This window comes from Fringilla coelebs, assembly GCF_963513975.1.
Source record: "Fringilla coelebs genome assembly, chromosome: 13".
NCBI lineage: Eukaryota > Metazoa > Chordata > Aves > Passeriformes > Fringillidae > Fringilla > Fringilla coelebs.
This window is the reverse complement of record NC_140039.1, coordinates 5,261,691-5,281,307: the sequence shown is the minus strand read 5'-3', so window position 1 is coordinate 5,281,307 and position 19,617 is coordinate 5,261,691. Positions and strand designations below refer to the sequence as shown.

The 19,617-nt window shown below is 38.0% G+C and overlaps 2 protein-coding genes across 2 annotated transcripts in view; one reads left to right on the top strand and one right to left on the bottom strand.

Moving 5' to 3' along the window:
* The window catches only part of CENPP (centromere protein P), a gene marked incomplete at its 3' end in the record, with an annotated part of 112,387 nt that overhangs the window by 60,450 nt on the left and 32,320 nt on the right, over nucleotides 1-19,617 (bottom strand). The window lies entirely within an intron of this gene.
* OMD (osteomodulin) lies at nucleotides 16,095-17,880 on the top strand (the record flags this gene model as incomplete). Its single annotated transcript, XM_084214371.1, has 2 exons — nucleotides 16,095-17,028; nucleotides 17,561-17,880. The coding sequence occupies 2 exons, from the start codon at nucleotides 16,095-16,097 to the stop codon at nucleotides 17,878-17,880; spliced, it is 1,254 nt and encodes a 417-aa protein (XP_084070497.1).

Below are 19,617 nucleotides of genomic sequence, written 5' to 3'. Positions count from 1 at the left end.
CTTAAATCACATTGTTTGGACATATTCTTTCTTTCAAATCCTAAAAATCATGTGGAAGTGACTTTTTCCACAGTTAGGAAATAGAGACCTAGGTTCTCTCCCAGAAAGTGTTGTAAGAAAAGTCGCAAAACCAAAAATTACCAGACTTCAAGGGCAATTCCTTGTGTCATTTTTGATAATGAGCAAAGATGCAATAAAAAGCTACAATATTGTCAGGTAGTGGTCTCTAAGCTAGAATATATTCTTACAAGCTTTTAAGTGAGAGAAAGACAAGCTTCATGTTGAGAACAGATGAAAAGTCTTTAAAAGCTGTTGGCAATTTTTCCTTTCAACTTTAAGAAGAAAATGTCCTTCAGCGTTTTGCTATTGATAGAATTGGATACAGCCTGAACATTAAAAGTAGGATTCAAGATTTAGGATATGCTTCAAGCTTAATAGGAATGACTATTAAACTCCCTTTAGGCCAGCACAAACATTTTTCTTTTATCTATAACAACTGTAATCGTGTTTTTCATTTTATTCTTTTCCTCTTTATATTTTGACATCACACGGGTTAAGGATCCCTCCTTAATGGAAGTCCCTTACAATTGCCAAAACCAAGCAGCTGGAACTCGCCTGCCCTGCCTTCCTGTGCAGGACAGCACACAGAACTCTCAATACTGACAGTACTGTATAAAATGGATATTTTAGATATCTATTTAGTGTATATTTGCTATTGGGATTCAAAATAAATTAAATAAACTTACAGAATACCTGCATGTGTATACTTTTTTACATGGTTGCTCACGTCAAAATATTCTGAGATTATAACCAAGCACCTTTGTGACTCTTCTCTAGACACTTCCTCTAGTGCTCCTTTTTCCAAATCTACAGAGCTTACAGGTCATTTATCACTGCTGGTTTGCACAAAGTTCAAAATCCAAGACTTTGGGAAATGGCACAGACTCGTAGAAGAAAATACTACAAAGAATTCAATTCCCAATCTCTCAGCCTTCCTACCACCCTCCTAAATATACTACACAATCAGCACCAAGTCTAATATCTGAGTTCTTTTCATCTGCTCTATCTCCTGGTAGTTAATATTTTGTTAGCATCACTCTGCTCATGAGACACACAACTATGTGAAGAGAGGAGGCAGACCAGACCAGGGGAGGCTTTTACTGAAGAACAATATTTGCAAATAGAAATTCTGTAACACACTTCAAAGCAGAATAAAAACAAAAGACTAAACAGAACACAAAACCTGACATCTGCTGATGACCAAGCATCTTTCTATTCCTACCTTCTGGAGATTTTTCTAAGGATTGCATTTCCTAGCAAATACCAACATTCCTTTAAGGACAGACTCCCCTGCCTTAGAGTACCATAAACAACTCACAACCCCATGCAATGTTAGTAAATACAACAGATAACAGAGAAAAATATTACATTTCTATGAATCACTGGTTTATATCCTGCTATACTAGTTACATCATTTCAGCAATGTCAACACCAGCAGAAAAGCTGATCAAATTCTGTAGCTTAACTGAAAGAACAAACTCACAATGTTGTGTAGTACATTATTCTACACTAATTCACTGGTAAGGTTTAAAAGAAAACACAGAGAATGCAAACAATTCCTTATCTAATTGGGGTTAATGCAATGGACAACAGGAACTGCATCCTCGTGCTCTCTAAGCCTATGAATTCTATACAAGTATTTGTGTAAGAGTTTCACCAAATTTTTAAGTCTGCTATTGAAGTCCTACTATAATGGGAAAGGTTTGTAAAAATATAGTAAAGTCCTAAGAGGCAGAAAGCCATGCAGTCTTGATCTTATCCTTCCAGAGCCTTAAAAACTCTCTTGCCTTCTCACTCTTTCCTCTGGCTGTCCATCCAGACTGAGAAACTCTTTCTCCAGTCAGCCTCCATAGATGCATAGAACATTCACAGAAGAAACTGCAGCACTACTTTTGAAGAAACTACCTCTACCCTCACTCTTAATAATCCCCAAACGATTTTATCAACTGCTTAGGTTTGCACCATCCTCCAGGCAAGTCCTTCAGGCAAAAAACTTCATCTGTGATTTAAACTATACTAACAATTTTGCATTACAGCAGGGAATTACCAAATGGTTCATTTTAACGATTTCCTGTAGATTTTCTTTTTAGAGAAAAGCAGTAATTTCCTAGATCACCTCAAATTGATAGGATGCCTGTCACTTAAGAGAAAAAAAAACTATGCTTGACGACCCTCCCCTACTTTCAGATATCATTCTTCAGCTGGCATTTGTGGTAATAATAATTAATAATTTCCACACCTTGCATCTTTGGCATGCTTTAGACAGGTGGATGTGTCAGTGGTACACAAACATTATGATATAAAATGCACCATACACAGTTTCAGCAATGGTTTCTGCACATGGACAAAAATTGTAATTAACAGAATAGTAATTAACTGATGATAACACACTGGGCTTCAGTGATCTTCCCACAGAACAAGGCATTTCAGTATTGGCAGACAGGAAGAAAATCTGTCAAGAAATCAATTCCACCTTTACATTCTCTACAAATGTTATAGGAGAAGGAAAGAGGGAAAAAGAGAGACTTGATATAAATCCTTGTCATTACTTATGCTTTGTACAAGTATCTGTATTTGTCTAATAAAAAAATTAATATTTATTCCATTTAAGATTTTCAAACTTTAAAAGACTTCTCCGCTCTGAAAATCTGCAAAGTCCCTACACAACAGTTAACAAATTTCACCAGAGGGTGGCAGCCTGTTGCTACAAATAGAAGGAAAAGTCATTCTAAAGAATAAATGACAGACTGTCAGAGCACTGGAAGGGTTCAGTAAACGTCACAAACACTGATTAAGCAGAGGGGCCTGTTTGAGTGCTAAAATACTGTTGGAGTGCTGCTAAACCCTGTGTTCTATGTCCTGCTCTACACCATTAAATTACCAAAGGATGATTACATAGTCTCATTTTTCCAAGTCTTCTCCCTGCCCCTTTTCCCAATATCGACCTACTTAATGCAGCACTTCAAACACAGCAATACAAAGAATACTGCAGCATTAGTAGACAAAGAGCAGCAAACTTTATAAGATACCAAAAGTACAAAGAATATAAGATACTACTAAATCATTATTTCAACTTCCACCATCAGCTGTGGCAAATATACACAATGCAAATCAAAACACACTTCCAATAAAACACACTTTATTTTGTATGATCTAGGTGCTTTCTTCTGGTGCTAGACTGAGTTAAAGAAGGTGAAGAAGTGTTTATTTTACTTCCTTTTTCCAATATTAATAGTATCTTCCTGCTCTGCCCAGGATGAAACCTGCAGGAACTCAGTGTTTTAGACAAGCTGGCCAGAAGTGTCAGGAAAGAGAAGAGGACAGATGGACAGAGGAGCACAGCTTTTGGATTTCACTGCCTGGTCTTAAGAACAAGGAGTTGCAAATTCCTAAGAGCACAGTGAAGTTTGGGCTGGATGAGCAGGCAGTGAGGTGGACTGAAAATGGCTGGAAGGCAGTGAGTGCAGAAAGGCCACGTGGTGAATTCCAGCTGGAGATCTGGAAGTGCCCGTGCACCCCAGGGGTCAGTGCTGGCTCCAGCTCTGCTCCCAGCTTCATTATCCATCTGGCTGACAGGGCAGATCACCCTCACAAGGTCACTGGTGACTGACATGTGGCTCTCTGGGGTTAAACTGCTGGAGAAATGGGCAAGAGGAGCTCGTGCAGCTCAGCTAAGGGAAGCCCAAAATCTTGTCCCAGGTGAGGGGTAACCCCATGCACTGGTGCCTGATGGCTGACCTGGAAAGCAGCTTTGCAGGAAAGGATCTGTGGGTCCTGGTCCTGGATAAACTGAACATGAGCCAGCAATGTGTCCTTGTGAAGGACGGCTCCCAGTATCCTGGGCTGCTTTAAAGGGATAAGGACAACTCTTCATTCCCAGTGTTGCTGTCACTAAGTTATCATTCCAAGAGCTAAGAAGCTCCAGAAGTCTGGATTCCTATGGATTTGAGTCGTGCAAGCCTCAGGTCCCTGCAGCTGCTCTCCAGCTCACACCACAGCACCTCAGCGCTGCCAAAGGCCAGAGGCAGCCGTGTGCCAAGGGGTCACTCACAGCTCTGTCCTCTCCTGCCTTCCATCTGCTCCTAAGCAGGATTTGGAACTGTCCCTTCCCAGCTGAAGGACCTCTTTGGAGCACTTTCCTCTGCCCAGCTGCTATTTTCCACAAGTTAATAACAAGCACATAAATATTTCTCTCTATCCTGTGTCAAAATTGGTTATAATTGGTAATGAGGATTAAAAGATACTGAGTGAAATAAGTGACAAAGATTTTTGTTAAAAAATCAAGAAGGGAATGTTTGGCTATTTTAAACATAATGGAAATTCCAAAATGTTTCAAGAGTATCCCACAAGGATTCCTGCACCTGCATTTCCCAAAAGTGAGTGAAATGACTCAGACCAGAGCAGTTGAAAAATACAAACCAAGAAGTGCAATTTTTAACCCTTCATACCTGTTTGCTAAAGCAGCAGAATATCTCAGCTGCATGCACAAACCAGGTTGTGCATAGAAAATCTGATATGACTTCACTGTTAAGCAATTTTAGAATCATGTAATGTAATCTCAAAAAGCATTTACCCATGTCCTAAAAAGAAATTGCTGTTATCTCTTAAAGATACTCATTCCATATTCATTCAATTGCCAGTTAAAATATTGCACTATTTATCCAGAAAAACTATGGTACACTGCAACAGACAAAATAAACATTAATATTTTCATTTCATTTCAATCAGAATTTGACAGCAGCATAATAAAAGCAGTACTAAAGTAAAAATAATGAAATGTGTTCTAAAGGCTCTTTCTTTTTCCATCATTCTCTATGTTTGGAATTTAACATTGCTTCTTGGGCTTGTGTTGGGACTTTTTCCCTCCTTTCTGGGGAAACTAGAGATTTGAGAACAAAGCTGCTAATAGGAAACATATGGAAAAGTTCTGGAGTAAATGAAAATCTGACTTGAATTCCAAATGCCACGTATCACATACCACGGTCTAAATTATCTGCTAAGATAAATGCAAGATTTACCCTCCGTACTCAGCGGATCATGAGAGATGGAAGACAAGGTTATGTAGGAAGTAAACAAAACCAGACTTGCATGATATTTAAGAGACTTAAATAACTAAAACTTAAAACTAATCAATATTTTGAAGTGAGTTGGGATGTTTCTCAAAGCCCACGTGAGCCAGTAAAGATTGGCTCAATGGAACATGCTGCCTTGCATTTTCACATAAAATATGAACATTCTTACCCAAGTGAACAGTCAGGCTCTGCATTTAATCCCACATAGCCAGGTTTTCCTATGCATGAACACTTTCCTGTCCCAAATCCCTGTCCAGGGTAAATGTGACAATGATGAGATTTCTGGCACAGCGGCACTGGGGACTCAGTTTTGATGAGAATCTCACACATTTCCACAGGCAGCCAAGCCTTGCCCCACACTCCCTGTGCAGCAGCAGGGAATTTAACAAGCCTGGATGCACCAGAGCAACCAGATGTAAAGAGAGCCCCTGGAGAAATGATTCACCTGGTTCATTCCACCTGTGCTACCCATCACCTCCACAAAGGTTTCTATCAGAATCAGGAAGAAACACTGAAATGAGCGGCTTCTCCTCACAATTACATTTGCAGGAACTATTACAGTGTTACAGTCTCTGCTAAGAATGGAAAAAATATCCAGCTGTCAGGCTGCCAGAGGATGGAAAATTTCCAGAGGGACAGAGAGGGAGCAAGTCAAAGACACAAGCATGGACTTGCCTCTTAATTCTTCAGCTGGTGTTATTTCCAAAAGCTGTTTAAACATAAAGACCAATGAAAATATTTTTCTTCCAGAAACACTCTTCACAGAACACTAACTCATTTGTGGGAAAAAAAAAACCCCACAAACTGGCCTGCCATTCTAAAAGATAATATTTTACCAAAATTTATATCTTATTTGGGCCACCAAGAACATCTAGTCACCATTATTATCCTTCTGTCAGCTCTATCTTATCGTGTTTCTATTCTCCAGGGCAAAACAAGGAACAGACTGAATGAGGGAGTCACAAGTTGGTTAAAAGGGCCTAATTTTTAGCATGGAGAAACCACTTTTGTATTAACCTTATAAGAAGATGTCCAGATTCAGGAAGTGACAGAATCATCTAGTATTCTGCAAGAATAATAAAAGCAACTGTCTATACTCATTTCTCCAGCAGCAATAGTGTGATGCAGCTTAATTATCACTTGCTTAAGAAAAATTTAGTGATTAATACCTAGAAATGAATAACTTCAGGAAAGCTTACATGGCTTTTTGGAATGCATATTTTTCACTTATAGTTTAAGCTAATACATTCAGTTTCTATTTAGATGTTACCCTCCTGTAAATTAATATTACTGGTATCTTATATTTTTCTCAGATACTAGATTTTACATGGAAAAAGCCTTTTGACTTAACTCCATTTAAAAAATTACTACCATAGAAAAAGAAAGCCAGATAACTTTCAGAAAAACAGTAAAAATAAAGGTCAGTACAAAAGTAGAATATTTTACCCTCATAGTCCCTGACTGCATAATGCTGTCTTTTAAAAGGGACCAGCAGAACAACCATGTAATAGGGTGAATTTTGAGATGAAAGAATCAGGGTACTTTTAGGAGCTATTTTCCATGCAAGCACATACCTAATCTGGGCAGTTAATGATCTCTCTGACAAACTATACTCCTGTACAGTGGCCTGTCAATTTGAGATACTTGATATGAAGATAAAATCTGTTGTGTTGCCATTTGGAGGAAAACGTTTCAAACCTCGCACCATCATTATCACTCCCAGACCCCAAATCACTTTCTTAACCGGCATGCAAAGAGATCCCTTGTTTCCCCTGTCAGGACCACAGTTAACAATTAGCATTTAAAAACCCACAATCTTTTATTTCAGAAAAGTAGAAACTAAGTCTGATCTAAACAATCAATATCCTTCTTATTGCTTCCCTCTAATAGATGGAAGAAAAAAAAGTAGTCACCCTTTATAAAAGCCCTTTATCATTATTTATGATAAAGTCACAAGCAAAGTGAGTATTTTAAAAATATAAAATGTTTCTTACCATAAACTAACTACAACTCTTGGTGCTGTTTTCCTTGAGCGCGTTCCATTGGAGCACACACGTGTAAGGCAATATTTCATTACTCCTGTTTCAGGAATGCTTTGCCTTAGCAACACTGTGTTTTATGGATTCATACTGCTTCTAGTGCCTTGTGCTTAGGACAGAAAGGGTAATGTATGCTTCCCACTTGAATAGTTCCCTCCCAAAATCAGAATGCACAGGAACCTGAGAAGAGGAGAAAATGCGAGCATGGAAAACACATCTGTCAGATGTGCAACTGCTTCGTAAAGGCACTGCTCTGTCTTTCTAAAAGGCACCTTTCCGCTCAAACATCTCACCATGGCTAAACCCAGTATCTAGTTCAGTCATTAGCAGCTCAAAACAACTACCCCAGTCCCCATTCTGGGGCTGCTTTCACAACACACAGACTTATTTAGAAGATTCAGCATTAAGCCAAGTGTTTGGCAAAGACGTGAAGGGAGATCTGGACAGCTGTCTTGCATTAAAAGTGACATTTTTAAAGGGAGCTACTGATATCAGCTCAGTTCTCTTAAAGTTTAATCACTCAAAGCACTGATTTCATGCCATTCCCTTACTAAGACCCAGTTAATATTTTTTTTTAAATAATTGATTTTTTTAGAACAAAAACATTATGGACGTTTATATTTTGGCTACAAACAGCTTCAGGCATTTAATCCACTCTTCAAAAAGCAATAGGACAAGGCAAGAGAAGGTGTTGAAAGCAAGACAGAACAAGGAGACACTTGCCAGATTACCATGGAAAGTCTGTAATGGCCAGATCAACTTTTCCTCCTTAATGAAATGGTAAGAGCAGCTGTGGCTGTCCCATCCCTGGCAGTACCCAAGGCCAGGTTGGACAAGGCTTGAAGCAGCCTGGGAGAGTGGATGGTCCATGCCCATGGCAGGGGCTGGAACTGGATGAGCTTTCATCATTCTGTGATTCTCTGAGTGCTGGTTTAAGTGTAAGCCTTGCTCAAGTCTTCACAATAAGGCCTTTTAAGGATCCCACAACAGGTAATAGAAGAAATGACTTCCAGCCAGAGTGACTGGATCAAAATAAACCCCCCCACAAGAGCTCTGCCAAGGAGGAGCTGTGACTCATAAATCAAACCACAGAGAAACCCTTTTGATTTGATTAACTCCCATAAGTCAAAAGACACATTGATTTTATATGTCAAGCATAAGCATTGCTTCCAACGGACCATTAATATTAAAGAAAGTCTAAACAAAATGGAGATCAAAATGGAGAGTAACGAAAGGAAATCAAGGGTAGAGAGATTATATCTTTCCTTATGAGACAATATGCTAGGGTACAGAATGATGTGTAGTAACACCTGGTGTTTCTTTGAAAGCTTCCAAGTCACAGGTTCTGGCTACATAAGAACTGCACTGTGGGCCATAAAAGCAATGTGGTGCCAGCATTGTAAGGTTTCTGCTAAAAGGAGAGGATTTATCCTCTTTAAGAAAGAAGGGATAATAAAAATTAAGAACCATTTTAAGGCTGATGTTCAGTTTCCACACTATAGGAGAGAGCTGAGCAGCTGCCTGGCAGAATCCTCTACACCACCAGGCTGGCCAGTTGTATTTGTTAGAATATTTCTAGAGCAATAGGTATTGAAGAAAAGAAACACATTCTGTAGTCATTGTAAAATCAAAGGGGAATTTCTGCTAATGCAAAACATTTTCCTACTCATGATCATTCAGGAATGCTTTGGCAAATAACTTAGACAACTACCCTTTATCCTTGCCTGGAAGTGCCTATAAAAAGCTTATAAACATATGATTTTTCAGATTGGATACAAACCTGAGAACAAGCTGAAGTTGCGAGCACATTTTCTAACTCTTTAACCAAAATTGCAGGAAGTCCTTAGCTATAAATGAATGAAACAAGCTAATGAATAAGGTATTAATATAAATTATTATGGTAGAATTCACATGATCTCTTTTAGACACCTACCAGTTTAGGGCACTAAATCAGCAGTTCTGCTCAAAATAAATGAGAAGTGCCTACTTTGGAATAGACACTCAGCTCCATTTCCTTCCTCACTTTCCTCCCTTCCAGAGCACTGTTTTCTTTTACTTACAGTGATTATTAGTGAGTGCAAGACACCTGTCATGTACTGTGATCATATAAGACACAAATCAGGCAAACTAAAGACTCTGTTAAAGTTTGAGGTCCAACTGCTAATACTGCCTCAAGAAAATGAATATACCTGCACCAGTAAACAGTGGTTGCAAAACCAGACAACTATTCCCAGAACTCCACATGGGAGGAAAACACAGCCCAAAGTCATCTTGGAACAACCAAAGCAGGCTGTATAAAAATACAGAGTATAACACAAAGCATATTTATTAAACAAGCTACCCAATTACTAAAAACACAAATGTCAGCTGACAACAGTGACTCTCCTCAGCAGAGATTTATAATTTCATACAGTTCAGGGTATTTTAGAGTAACCAGACACTATTTGCTACAGATAATATTGCTTACATCTATTTTCAACTTGTTTTATTTTTCCAGTGTAAATTGTTTATGACTACTTGTAACTGTGTTAGTAGAAACACTACATGATGAGTACACTACAACCCTATTTAGATGCTTCTTCTGTAGAAAGTAAAATGCATTTAAAAAAAACCATAACCTCTCCCAGTATGCTATTAAATCTTTCTAAGATTTCTAACACAGCAATATATTCAGAAAAATGTTACATTCCTCCTCTTTATCAGTCCTTCAAAGTCATCTATTCCACTACCATAATTTGATATTGTCATACAAAATCCCTCACATATTATAAATTTGAACATGCCAGGAAACTTGATACTTAGCTTCTGCAGTACCAATTGTTCCTTGCACATATTCATGCACATTCTCATCTAATGAGATCAGAGCTTCCTAATATATTGCTTCTAGATGCAGAAATGCTTCAATTGAATTCAGCCCTAAAAATTCAGTGTAGCACTATTCATTAGTAAAAGTTACTCAATTTCCTATGAGATTATAATTAATTCCCATGCTACAAGGTCAATAAGCTCGACTGTTTTAAGTTGCTCAACATGCTCTTCCCAGGAGCTCTTAGCAAAACAAGGCAAAACATTGAAAACAGGCTGCACAAGATGTGGATTGCCAGAGTTTGGATCTCATAATACCACCTACTAAATGGGAAATAAATAGGGACCACACAACAAGGTTCAGGTCAGAGGCAACAGAAAGCACCACACAGGGCACAGCTCTGTCCTCCTTTGCTTTTTTAAACAGATTAGGCCTTGTCCCAGCTCTGTTGATATGATTTGACGGCCCCTTTTCCATAACCTTTAAAAACACAGGTTCCCACAGGGACACTCTCCTGGAATTTCCATTCCATGAAGAGCAGAACACCACCAAAGCCTGGGAGGGCTCGGGCTTGGCTGGAGGCTCTGCAAGAACAAGACCTTCAGCATCTCAATTTGCCGAGCTCTACACTGCAGTCAGTGACTTTTCAGAGGAGTTCTGGCACAGGGTAAATAAATCCAGCAGCCACCACAGCCCCAGTGTTCAGTCAGCTCTCCTGAAGGCAAGCACAGGTAAGAAGCACCTCTGCAAAACATCCATGGAATTCCCAGAGGCTGCAGGTGGCTGCTGACAGCAGGGCTGGGCTGCCAGTTAAGGCCTGAAAAATTGAGATGCCGAGAGCTTCTGTGCCTACAACGTGACTCTGAAGTGCAGCCCAGCCTCAATGACATTGCCTACAGCTGTTTCCTACCCACAGACTTTACAAGGAACCAAATTACAGCCTTCCCAGTTCCTTGTTATATCTGACTATGCACTCCCTTTTTTATTGTGCCCTCACTCACAGGAACAAACATCACCAATTCTTATCTAAACCAGAGAATTCCTTCCAAGTTGTCAACTGAGGATTTTTAAATTTTGAGCTTGGGGCCTTTTCAGACATCTGATAGCAGGGCCAGACTTTTGCAACTCTACTAAGATCGTATTTCCAACACAGTCCTCAGGTCTAACTTCCCCAGCTTGGCTTCATTTGAGTTCCCTAAACCCTCTATAAACAAAATGCACTGTTTTTTTCCTCTTTATACTTCATAAGGACCATTATAAATTTTGCAGGGAAAGGAAAAAAGGACTTACCAAGAAAAACTCACCAAACACAAAGAAACCTAAGAATCTTTTACAGTCAGACAGTGAAAATAAGGAAAAGGCCCAATAATTGAAAGTAATTAATACCTTATCAGGGCCATTCACCTCAAGGTCACTGGTGATCTTTTCTACTTTATCCCAAGAACATTTTGACTAAAATTTGGAAATATTTATGTGTTCAGTAGACCATACTCAACTAGCTAAAAACCCCTAAATTGATAAAATAATAGAACAGCCTTTCTTGTGTCTTCAGCTCAGAAACAAATTTAGAAAAGCTGACAAGTCTAATAAGTTGAATACAGTTAATGGAGATGGTGAAATTCCAAAGATTTTAATTGATGAAAAGGATCAAAGAAAATAAATCAGCTTGAAGTTTAGCTAAAGAAAATAAATCAGCTTGAAGCCAACTCAGACTTCTAGCTTGCCATACATCCCACTTTGCATCACAACTGCATAAGTAAAATGATGAAAAAAAAGATTACAAATCAACATTAAAAATAATCCTTTTCAAAGCATTCTTAAAACTAAAAAACAAAATATGCTGAAAATTCAATAAATTTTTACAACCTTTGAAACAAGAAGTCTCACATAAAGGTTGCTAAATTTAATCCCCTCATTATCTGCCTTGTAAGGAAATTCCTGCCACACCACAAATGAAAAAGAAGATCACACCACACAATTTGACCAAGATCACAAAGTATAGACTTGTTTGTCTCCAAAACAGCTCTTGCCACAAAACAGGAACTGAGTCTTAATATATTCCATGGCTAGAGCTGCAGCAGCCTCTGAAGCTCAATGTGCTTCAAATCAAGAGCTTTACCACAATTTTTCAAAGGACAGACTCTTCTGTCCTGCCACCATGGATTTTTAAATTCACCATGAGATTTTTATCTCCTAAGAGCTTAAGAGACTTTGGGACATAATCAGTAGTAGAAAACAATACAAAAATATCAGGTATGAAATTAGAACTCTAATTTTTATCTTTGGATAAAATAGTTTTATGTATGTCTTACTTATAACTGTTACTGAACAAAGCTTCCAAAAATATGTGCCATGTTCTTTGTCTTGTGCTTAAAAACCACCCAAACTTCATAGAAGCCAGTAACATTTTACTAACTGGTCATAAAAAACTCGGTAGGGCTTTTTTAATCTCTCACTGTGTATGTATTCTATTAATTATTTAAGAAAAAAATAATTACTGGTTTTGATTTAGTGGCACTATTCAACTCTTTGTGGCACCATTACTCAAGGACTATGGAGTTTTAATTTCTCTCTTTCAACCTCTCCCTTGTATTCTGTATTCCCTACATAAATACTTGACTGCTTTAGTTTATTTCTAGTTTTGCCAACTCCTACAACATCACTTTGGTCATGACTTCTGGTGCTTTCTGAATGTTAGAATTACATATGAATTATCTTCTTATATGTATTCTTGTCCTCAATATTAGAAAAGAAACTTGAAAAGGCTGAGCAAAGCATCAGCTTCATGAAGCTCACAGAGAAAAAAAAACACGTAAACTCACCACTGCATTTTAAAAAAAGTTATGGTACTTCTAAGGAACTTTTAAAGAAGAATTCTTAAGAACCAGATTCTTCCTTGTGAACAGATTTTGAAATAAAGTAATTATTTTACTAAGCCAAAAGCATAATTAAATGCTTTGTATAAATCATACACTTAAACCACTTCACAAAAAAAGTTTCCATTTCCTCCATTTTTTGCATATATCACAGGTATTTAAGTATCACACAGCAGCAAAGGCAGATAACTGTACCTTCTTTAATTCCTCTTAAAACCCAAGATAAACCATTTTACTCAAGAAAAATATTTATGTTTCATGTCCTAATTACCCTTTGCACAAGATTTACGGTCTCTCTATGCAACTTAGCAACAAAGATATTGGAAAGTTACTGTGAATGCTCAGCTTTAACACCACCACCACAGTGACAGCACTGCATAGAGCAAATCCTTTGCAGGAAGGAGACAGGACATAGACATTGTGGGGGCAAAATAAGGAAGATGTTTATAAGAGCTTATTAACAGTACATGCTTCCCCTTGATTTTGGTAAGGTTAATTTTTTTACTGTTTCTTAACTTCATCCTCAGAGGACAAACCCTTCACAGAACTGAATCACTGCAGCTGAACCCGCACAATGAACTAATAACCTCTGTAATCATTTTTGAAGCCTTATTCTTTTTTTTTTTAAATGGGAGTTGGTAACTGAAAGAATCCTGCCAATTATATTGAAGGGATTTGAACAAAAGGAGAAATTGCTTCACAGCCTTATGACACAGCATCTACAGCAAGTGATGATGTGGCACAAAGCAGTTTTTTAAATTTTACTGGCAAATCAGAAGAGGGGCCACAAGGCTGTTATTTTGTGTTGCCTTCCCACAAGGCTCCTTACCACAAAATATGGCTTAGACAGACCTTTTGTTCCTCCAGCTGGGGTAGGCTATGTCTTAGATGATTTCACCAGCACAAGAACTTGCTGGCCTCTACAACTTGAACTTCTCAGACATCCAAAGAGTAAGTTTTCTTGGTAAGCAGGAATAAAATGAACTGATTGTGTTATTTTTCAGTGAAGAGTGATTCATGCATGTTATATAATATTTAGCTTTCAGCGAGTAAACTGCTTGCAAATACAACTACTGAGCTCTGACTTGATTACAGATGGTAAAGAATCAAGCTTCTAAGATTTTCTATTGTTCTTCAACTTTGTAATTATGTTTTATCATATTGTGTGCATCTGACCTGCATTTCCTGTTATCAAGTTTCACCTGACATGAGTGTTTTAAAGCTAGTTAAATTCCTAGAAATATTTCATGAAGGGGTGTCAGTGTCTCAGTGCTTTGAGACACAACCTGCAAGCCTGGCAGGACAGTTACTATTCAAAGTATCCAAGTGTCTCCCCAAAACCAGCTCCTCCCTCTCCATTAAACCTTTGGGGGACTTTGGTACATATTACTTCTTATTTGTCATTTCATCTGACATGATGGGAGCTCTCTTCACATTATCCACATTTGCAGTAGATCAGTCCCACAGTGGCCTTATTCCTCAAAGTGAGAAGACTTACCTGAGTTGTCCCTCCTGGTTTCTAAGGACAACTGTGGCACCAAGAACAAAAATTATTAATTGGAAGTTTTGTGACACGGAGTAGAAGAGCTGAGAGAATTGAACCAGAAGGTGAAGCTCAAGTTCTGGACTGCAACTGAAGAGGGAGGAAACAAAAGCAAACAAAGAGCATGAAATAGGCAAGGGGAACAGACTGGGATCTGTTCCACAAAACCAGAAGGCAGCTGTGGGAGTTAGAAACAGATTTTAGATAGATACCAACTGGACTGATTAGAAGATATTCTGATATACACTGTCTGAAATGTGAAACCCAGCGAATTCCTCCTGAAGCACAGAACTCCTTCTCACCCCAGCACAGTGCATTTATGCAGCACTGTGGTGCAAGGCTGCTCTGTGTCTCTGCTAATTGTTTAATTAGCTAGGACATCCCACACTGCTGCAGGGATATGGAGTCCCTGGCCTTGCAAAGGACCTACCTGGAGAGCAGTTCCTGACTCCAGTCAAACCTGGTTTAAGGTTTTCATCAGCTATGAAACTGGACTGCACTCAAATGCAAAGTTAGATATGCAGGTTAGGCGATGCCCCATGGTGACACCCAGCCACTGGCACACAGGCTGTGGCACACAGCACGACTGCAGGGATGCAGCAAATTCCAAGAGTTTGTTACTACTATTCTTCTTAGAATTCTCTCTGTGCTGTTCAGTTCATAGAATACATCACCCATTAGGTAATCACCGCTAGGAATCACCAGAAATGACTACTTGTCTCATCTCCTTTGTTACTGAGAGTGTTCAGTAAACAAATATTGACAAAGAGTCCTTTGGGTACGAAACATATATGAAAAAAAAAAAAAAAAAAGAATAACTGCTTTTCTCTCTCTGCTTCAGGGTATACTGAGCAAAGTCTCTTAAATTTTTCCATGACTTCTGTGGTTTGACTTGCAATGTAACATTTTGACTCATTGCTGCTTAAATTGAACAGCTTGACATGATTCACAACTCTCATTCTGCCAAATAACATGGTTCCTTTGACTGCATAAAGTACTCTAAAATGTTAGACTGGCTTTGAGCATCAGAAATTTGACCTGCAAAATGATTTGCTTTTACAACATCAGGATTTCACCTCAGAAGGGTATTTGGGAGGTAAATCAGTTCACATCTATGAAGAACATATGATTACAGAAGCTGAAGAAGACTACAAAGTAAAGTTACCCCTGAAGATTTATACCATGTGCAGTGCACAATGGTTGAATTGCACTGGTTTTAAATAAATGATGGAACAGAAAAATCACATCATCCTTAACACAGTACTATGTCAGTCATGTTTTGTTCAAAATAGAAAACAACACAAAATGCCACAGAACATACAATTTGCAAAGCCACAAAAATTTCTACTTTACATAACATACAATATTTCCAAGTAATCTATTTCAATGTCCTTTTTATAGAAACAATCCTATTATGGTACCCTTCCGTACCAAGCACAGCACAGGTGGACAGCTGTTCCTTGCCAGAAGTCAGACCAGAAAACCTCTGTTTACATCAAGGACAGTAAATTTGTTTGTTTTTTACGTGGAAGGTACAGATCAGAACTTGGGTTTCCTAGTAATGTGTTGCAAAAAAAAATTATTTTACGTCCTTCATTATATATTGCTGCTACTTAAAACTTCAGTGCTATTTACTTTATAACTATCTAAAACTTAATGTTTTTTCTCATCAACAGGTCACAACATATCAATTTAAATATGGGGATTCTGAGCCACCTATTGATCCTCCACCTCCTCTGGGCTGCTTTGGTCTTTTGTCAGTATGAAGACTATGATTTTGAGGATGAATATGGTGGGGAGCCAGATCATCAAGTTCCATATTATTTTAACCCAAACACCCAAGTTGAAGCTCCTCATTTTCCTTTTCCAGTTGAGTGTGCCAAAGAATGCTTCTGTCCACCAGCTTTTCCCTTGTCCATGTACTGCGATCACCGGAAACTCAAGACAATACCAAACATCCCCAGTCACGTCCAACAACTTTATCTGCAAAACAACAACATTGAAGCTGTGCCTGCAGGACCATTCACTAATGTTACCTTCATAAGGGAAATTAACCTCAGCTACAACAATATTAAATTCCATATGATTGACCATGGTGTTTTTGCCAAACTTTCACACCTAGTGCAACTTCATTTACAACACAATGAATTGGAAGAATTTCCATTCCCTCTGCCCAGCTCTCTAGAGAGACTTCTCCTTGGTTTCAATAAAATTTCCCAGTTACCTGCAAATGCATTGGAAGGATTGCCCAACATGACCACACTTGACCTCTGCAATAACTTACTTGATGACTCAGTATTCAAAGAAAAGCCCTTCTCAAACATGAAAAATTTAATGCAGCTCAACTTATGCAACAACAAATTACAGACGATGCCTCCTGACCTGCCACCATCACTTCGGCATCTTTCTCTTGAAAATAACTCCATTTCTCATATTCCAGAAAACTATTTCCACAGACTTCCCCAGATCATTGCTCTAAGAATGTCCCACAATAACCTGCAGGACATTTCACACAACACCTTTAATCTACCCAACCTTCTAGAACTTAATCTTGGACATAACAAATTGAAACAAGTGTTCTATATTCCAAGAAGTTTGCAGCATTTGTACATTGAAGACAATGAAATTGAAAGTAGGTTGATGGTTAAACTTTGTAAAAAGCAATAAACTTAGTGGACTTTGGTATTGGTCATAGGAGGAGAGTGGGGAGAATAACATCCTATATTCTTTGGGATAAACACATTCTCAGTCATTTGAGACCAATTTGAAATTAGAGAGGATTTAATTTTTGAAGCTTTCCTCTAATTCACAGTTCTTTGTAAAAGTTAATACCAGTTTTTCATGTAACAGCTAATTTTTTTTTGAAAATTGCCTCTGATTTAGCAACTGATAAAAACATGCAGAGAAAAGGAATTATGAAAATGTTTCATTCTCATAAAACAGTAATTACAAATCCCTTACCTCACAACCTTATCTTTTGCAAGCCCCCAAACTGGTACCATTGTCAGTTGAGAAATGATTTAAAACATAGAGAAGGGCTATATTACTGTGCCCCACAAAAACATTTTCCATTTTAAATTTCAAAACATAAGTTTCACTTTTGCAATAGGTCTAAAACATAAGAACTTTCTGCATTTTGATTCATATTTTTCACTCTCTTACAGACATCAACGTTACTGTGATGTGCCCAACTCTGGACCCACTGAACATCAAGCAGTTAACCTACATACGGGTGGACCAGAACAAGCTCACAAGCCCCATCAGCACCTACGCCTTCTTCTGCTTCCCTCTCATCAGAACCATTTATTATGGAGAGCAAAATGTCACTGTCAGCAGGCCAAGCCAGCTCAGAACACCGGTATTCCGGCGGTTTCTGACACCAGAGGAATTCCAGGAAGCAGAAGACAATCATGAAACGCTTAATGAAGGAACCGAAGAAGATCATGAAGCACAGGACAGCTATTTTCATCCTTACTATCACTGAAGTAATCACTGTTAATAAGTACATATGGAAACTTCTCATTAGCCTGGGTTATTCATATCTGCCCTAGAAGAAGTGAGCAGTTTGGGATATTCAAGATGCATCTATAAAGTGGAGATAGGAGTTTAAAGTAAATTGGTGTAGTAAAAAACAATGCTAGGAACAAAGAGCACTCTCCTGAACATTAGATAAAGGTCTGACACATCACCTGGTTTGATGATGGGCTCACCTTTCGGTGAGCAGATGAAGTGAAAGAAAATTGACTTGAAATTCTGTTCCAAAGTGATCCAATGGCAAAAAAACTAAAATATAAATCAGTGGCATAATTCAATAAGATCAAGTGATTAAGGCCAAAAATCCATCCAGCTCTACATCCTACTGCTGACAGCAGTGGCAAAGAAATGCATTAGAGAAAAGGACAAGAGATTGAGATTACAAAATACTTCCACAAGGTTCCTCCACATCTCCCATAAGTACAGATATTTCTTCTTCCAATTTCTAACTGGACGAGGACATCACAAATACGGAGCTTCAAACCTTCCCCATATTATGTTTCAAGTGTCCCGCCAAGCTGTAGTCTAATATTCACTTCTTTGCATGCCCTTTAACTATCACAGTCTTTCAAAGGAGATTTCGGCTTATTACTAACACAGGCAATAAATAATCTTTCACCAAGCTGCTGGGATCTAGGGAAAAGCATGTGCATTAACACAACTAACATATTAACATATTTTCCCTATGCTTCAGCCAGTGTTATTTTAGAAGACACATAGAAATTTAGAATTTGCATTTAGAATTATTCATCTAGTAGGACAGTTACAAAGAAAAGCATTGCAAGCTTTTTTAACTATTAATTTATCCCTCTGCACAGCTAATACCAATTAGCTGTTTTCTGCTTCAAAGTAGAATCAACATTGCTTTAAGTAACCTGAAGAAAACTTTGAGCCATGCAAATTTTTGTTATATCTTATGCCTAGAAACAGATCCAGATAACTACAGGGGAAGATAACACTATAGAGCACTTTATTGCCTTTTAAAATCACTTTATTTTTCAGCATTTTTCCCCTGATAGAGCTTTGCTAGCTGTGAGGAAAAAAATTGCTATTTTTCAACAGCAAAATGAAATTTTTGCAAGTGATAGATCCATACATCCTACTACCAATTTTGTATAATGTTATGTAGTTGTCCTACACTTAAAGTACAAGGTAATCAGATTTCTATTAGAATTTGAGAAGATGGGCAGTTTTCTCTTAGAATTTCAGGGTTTCTTTTAGGCCCATATTCATATTTATGGTTTCTGATGTACCAACTGAAATATTAAGAAAATGAAAATACTTAATTGCTTCTTTTTAAGAGAAAGATTTATTGTAAAGCTATGAATATAAACTTTAAGAATATATATAGACTTTACGGACAATTGTTTGTAAGAATTTGTGGGTACAAAATTTATTCTACTGTTATTAATTTGTGGATCTTCAGCCAACTAACTCGAAAATCTGCTCCTCTCTCTTTCCCCTTTTCCTTATCTGCATTCCGAGCAGATCCAGTATTCATAGCAAACTATTTCATGGCCACCTCACAAATTCATAGTGCTACAGAATATCTGCTTTAAAAAAAAAATTATTGATGTTTATCACCTTCAAACACCTCTGGGTTTCTGAAAAAGGAACATATACATGTATTCATTCCTTAACTACTCAATATCCTTTATGTACACTATATACAAGAATTGAAATATAT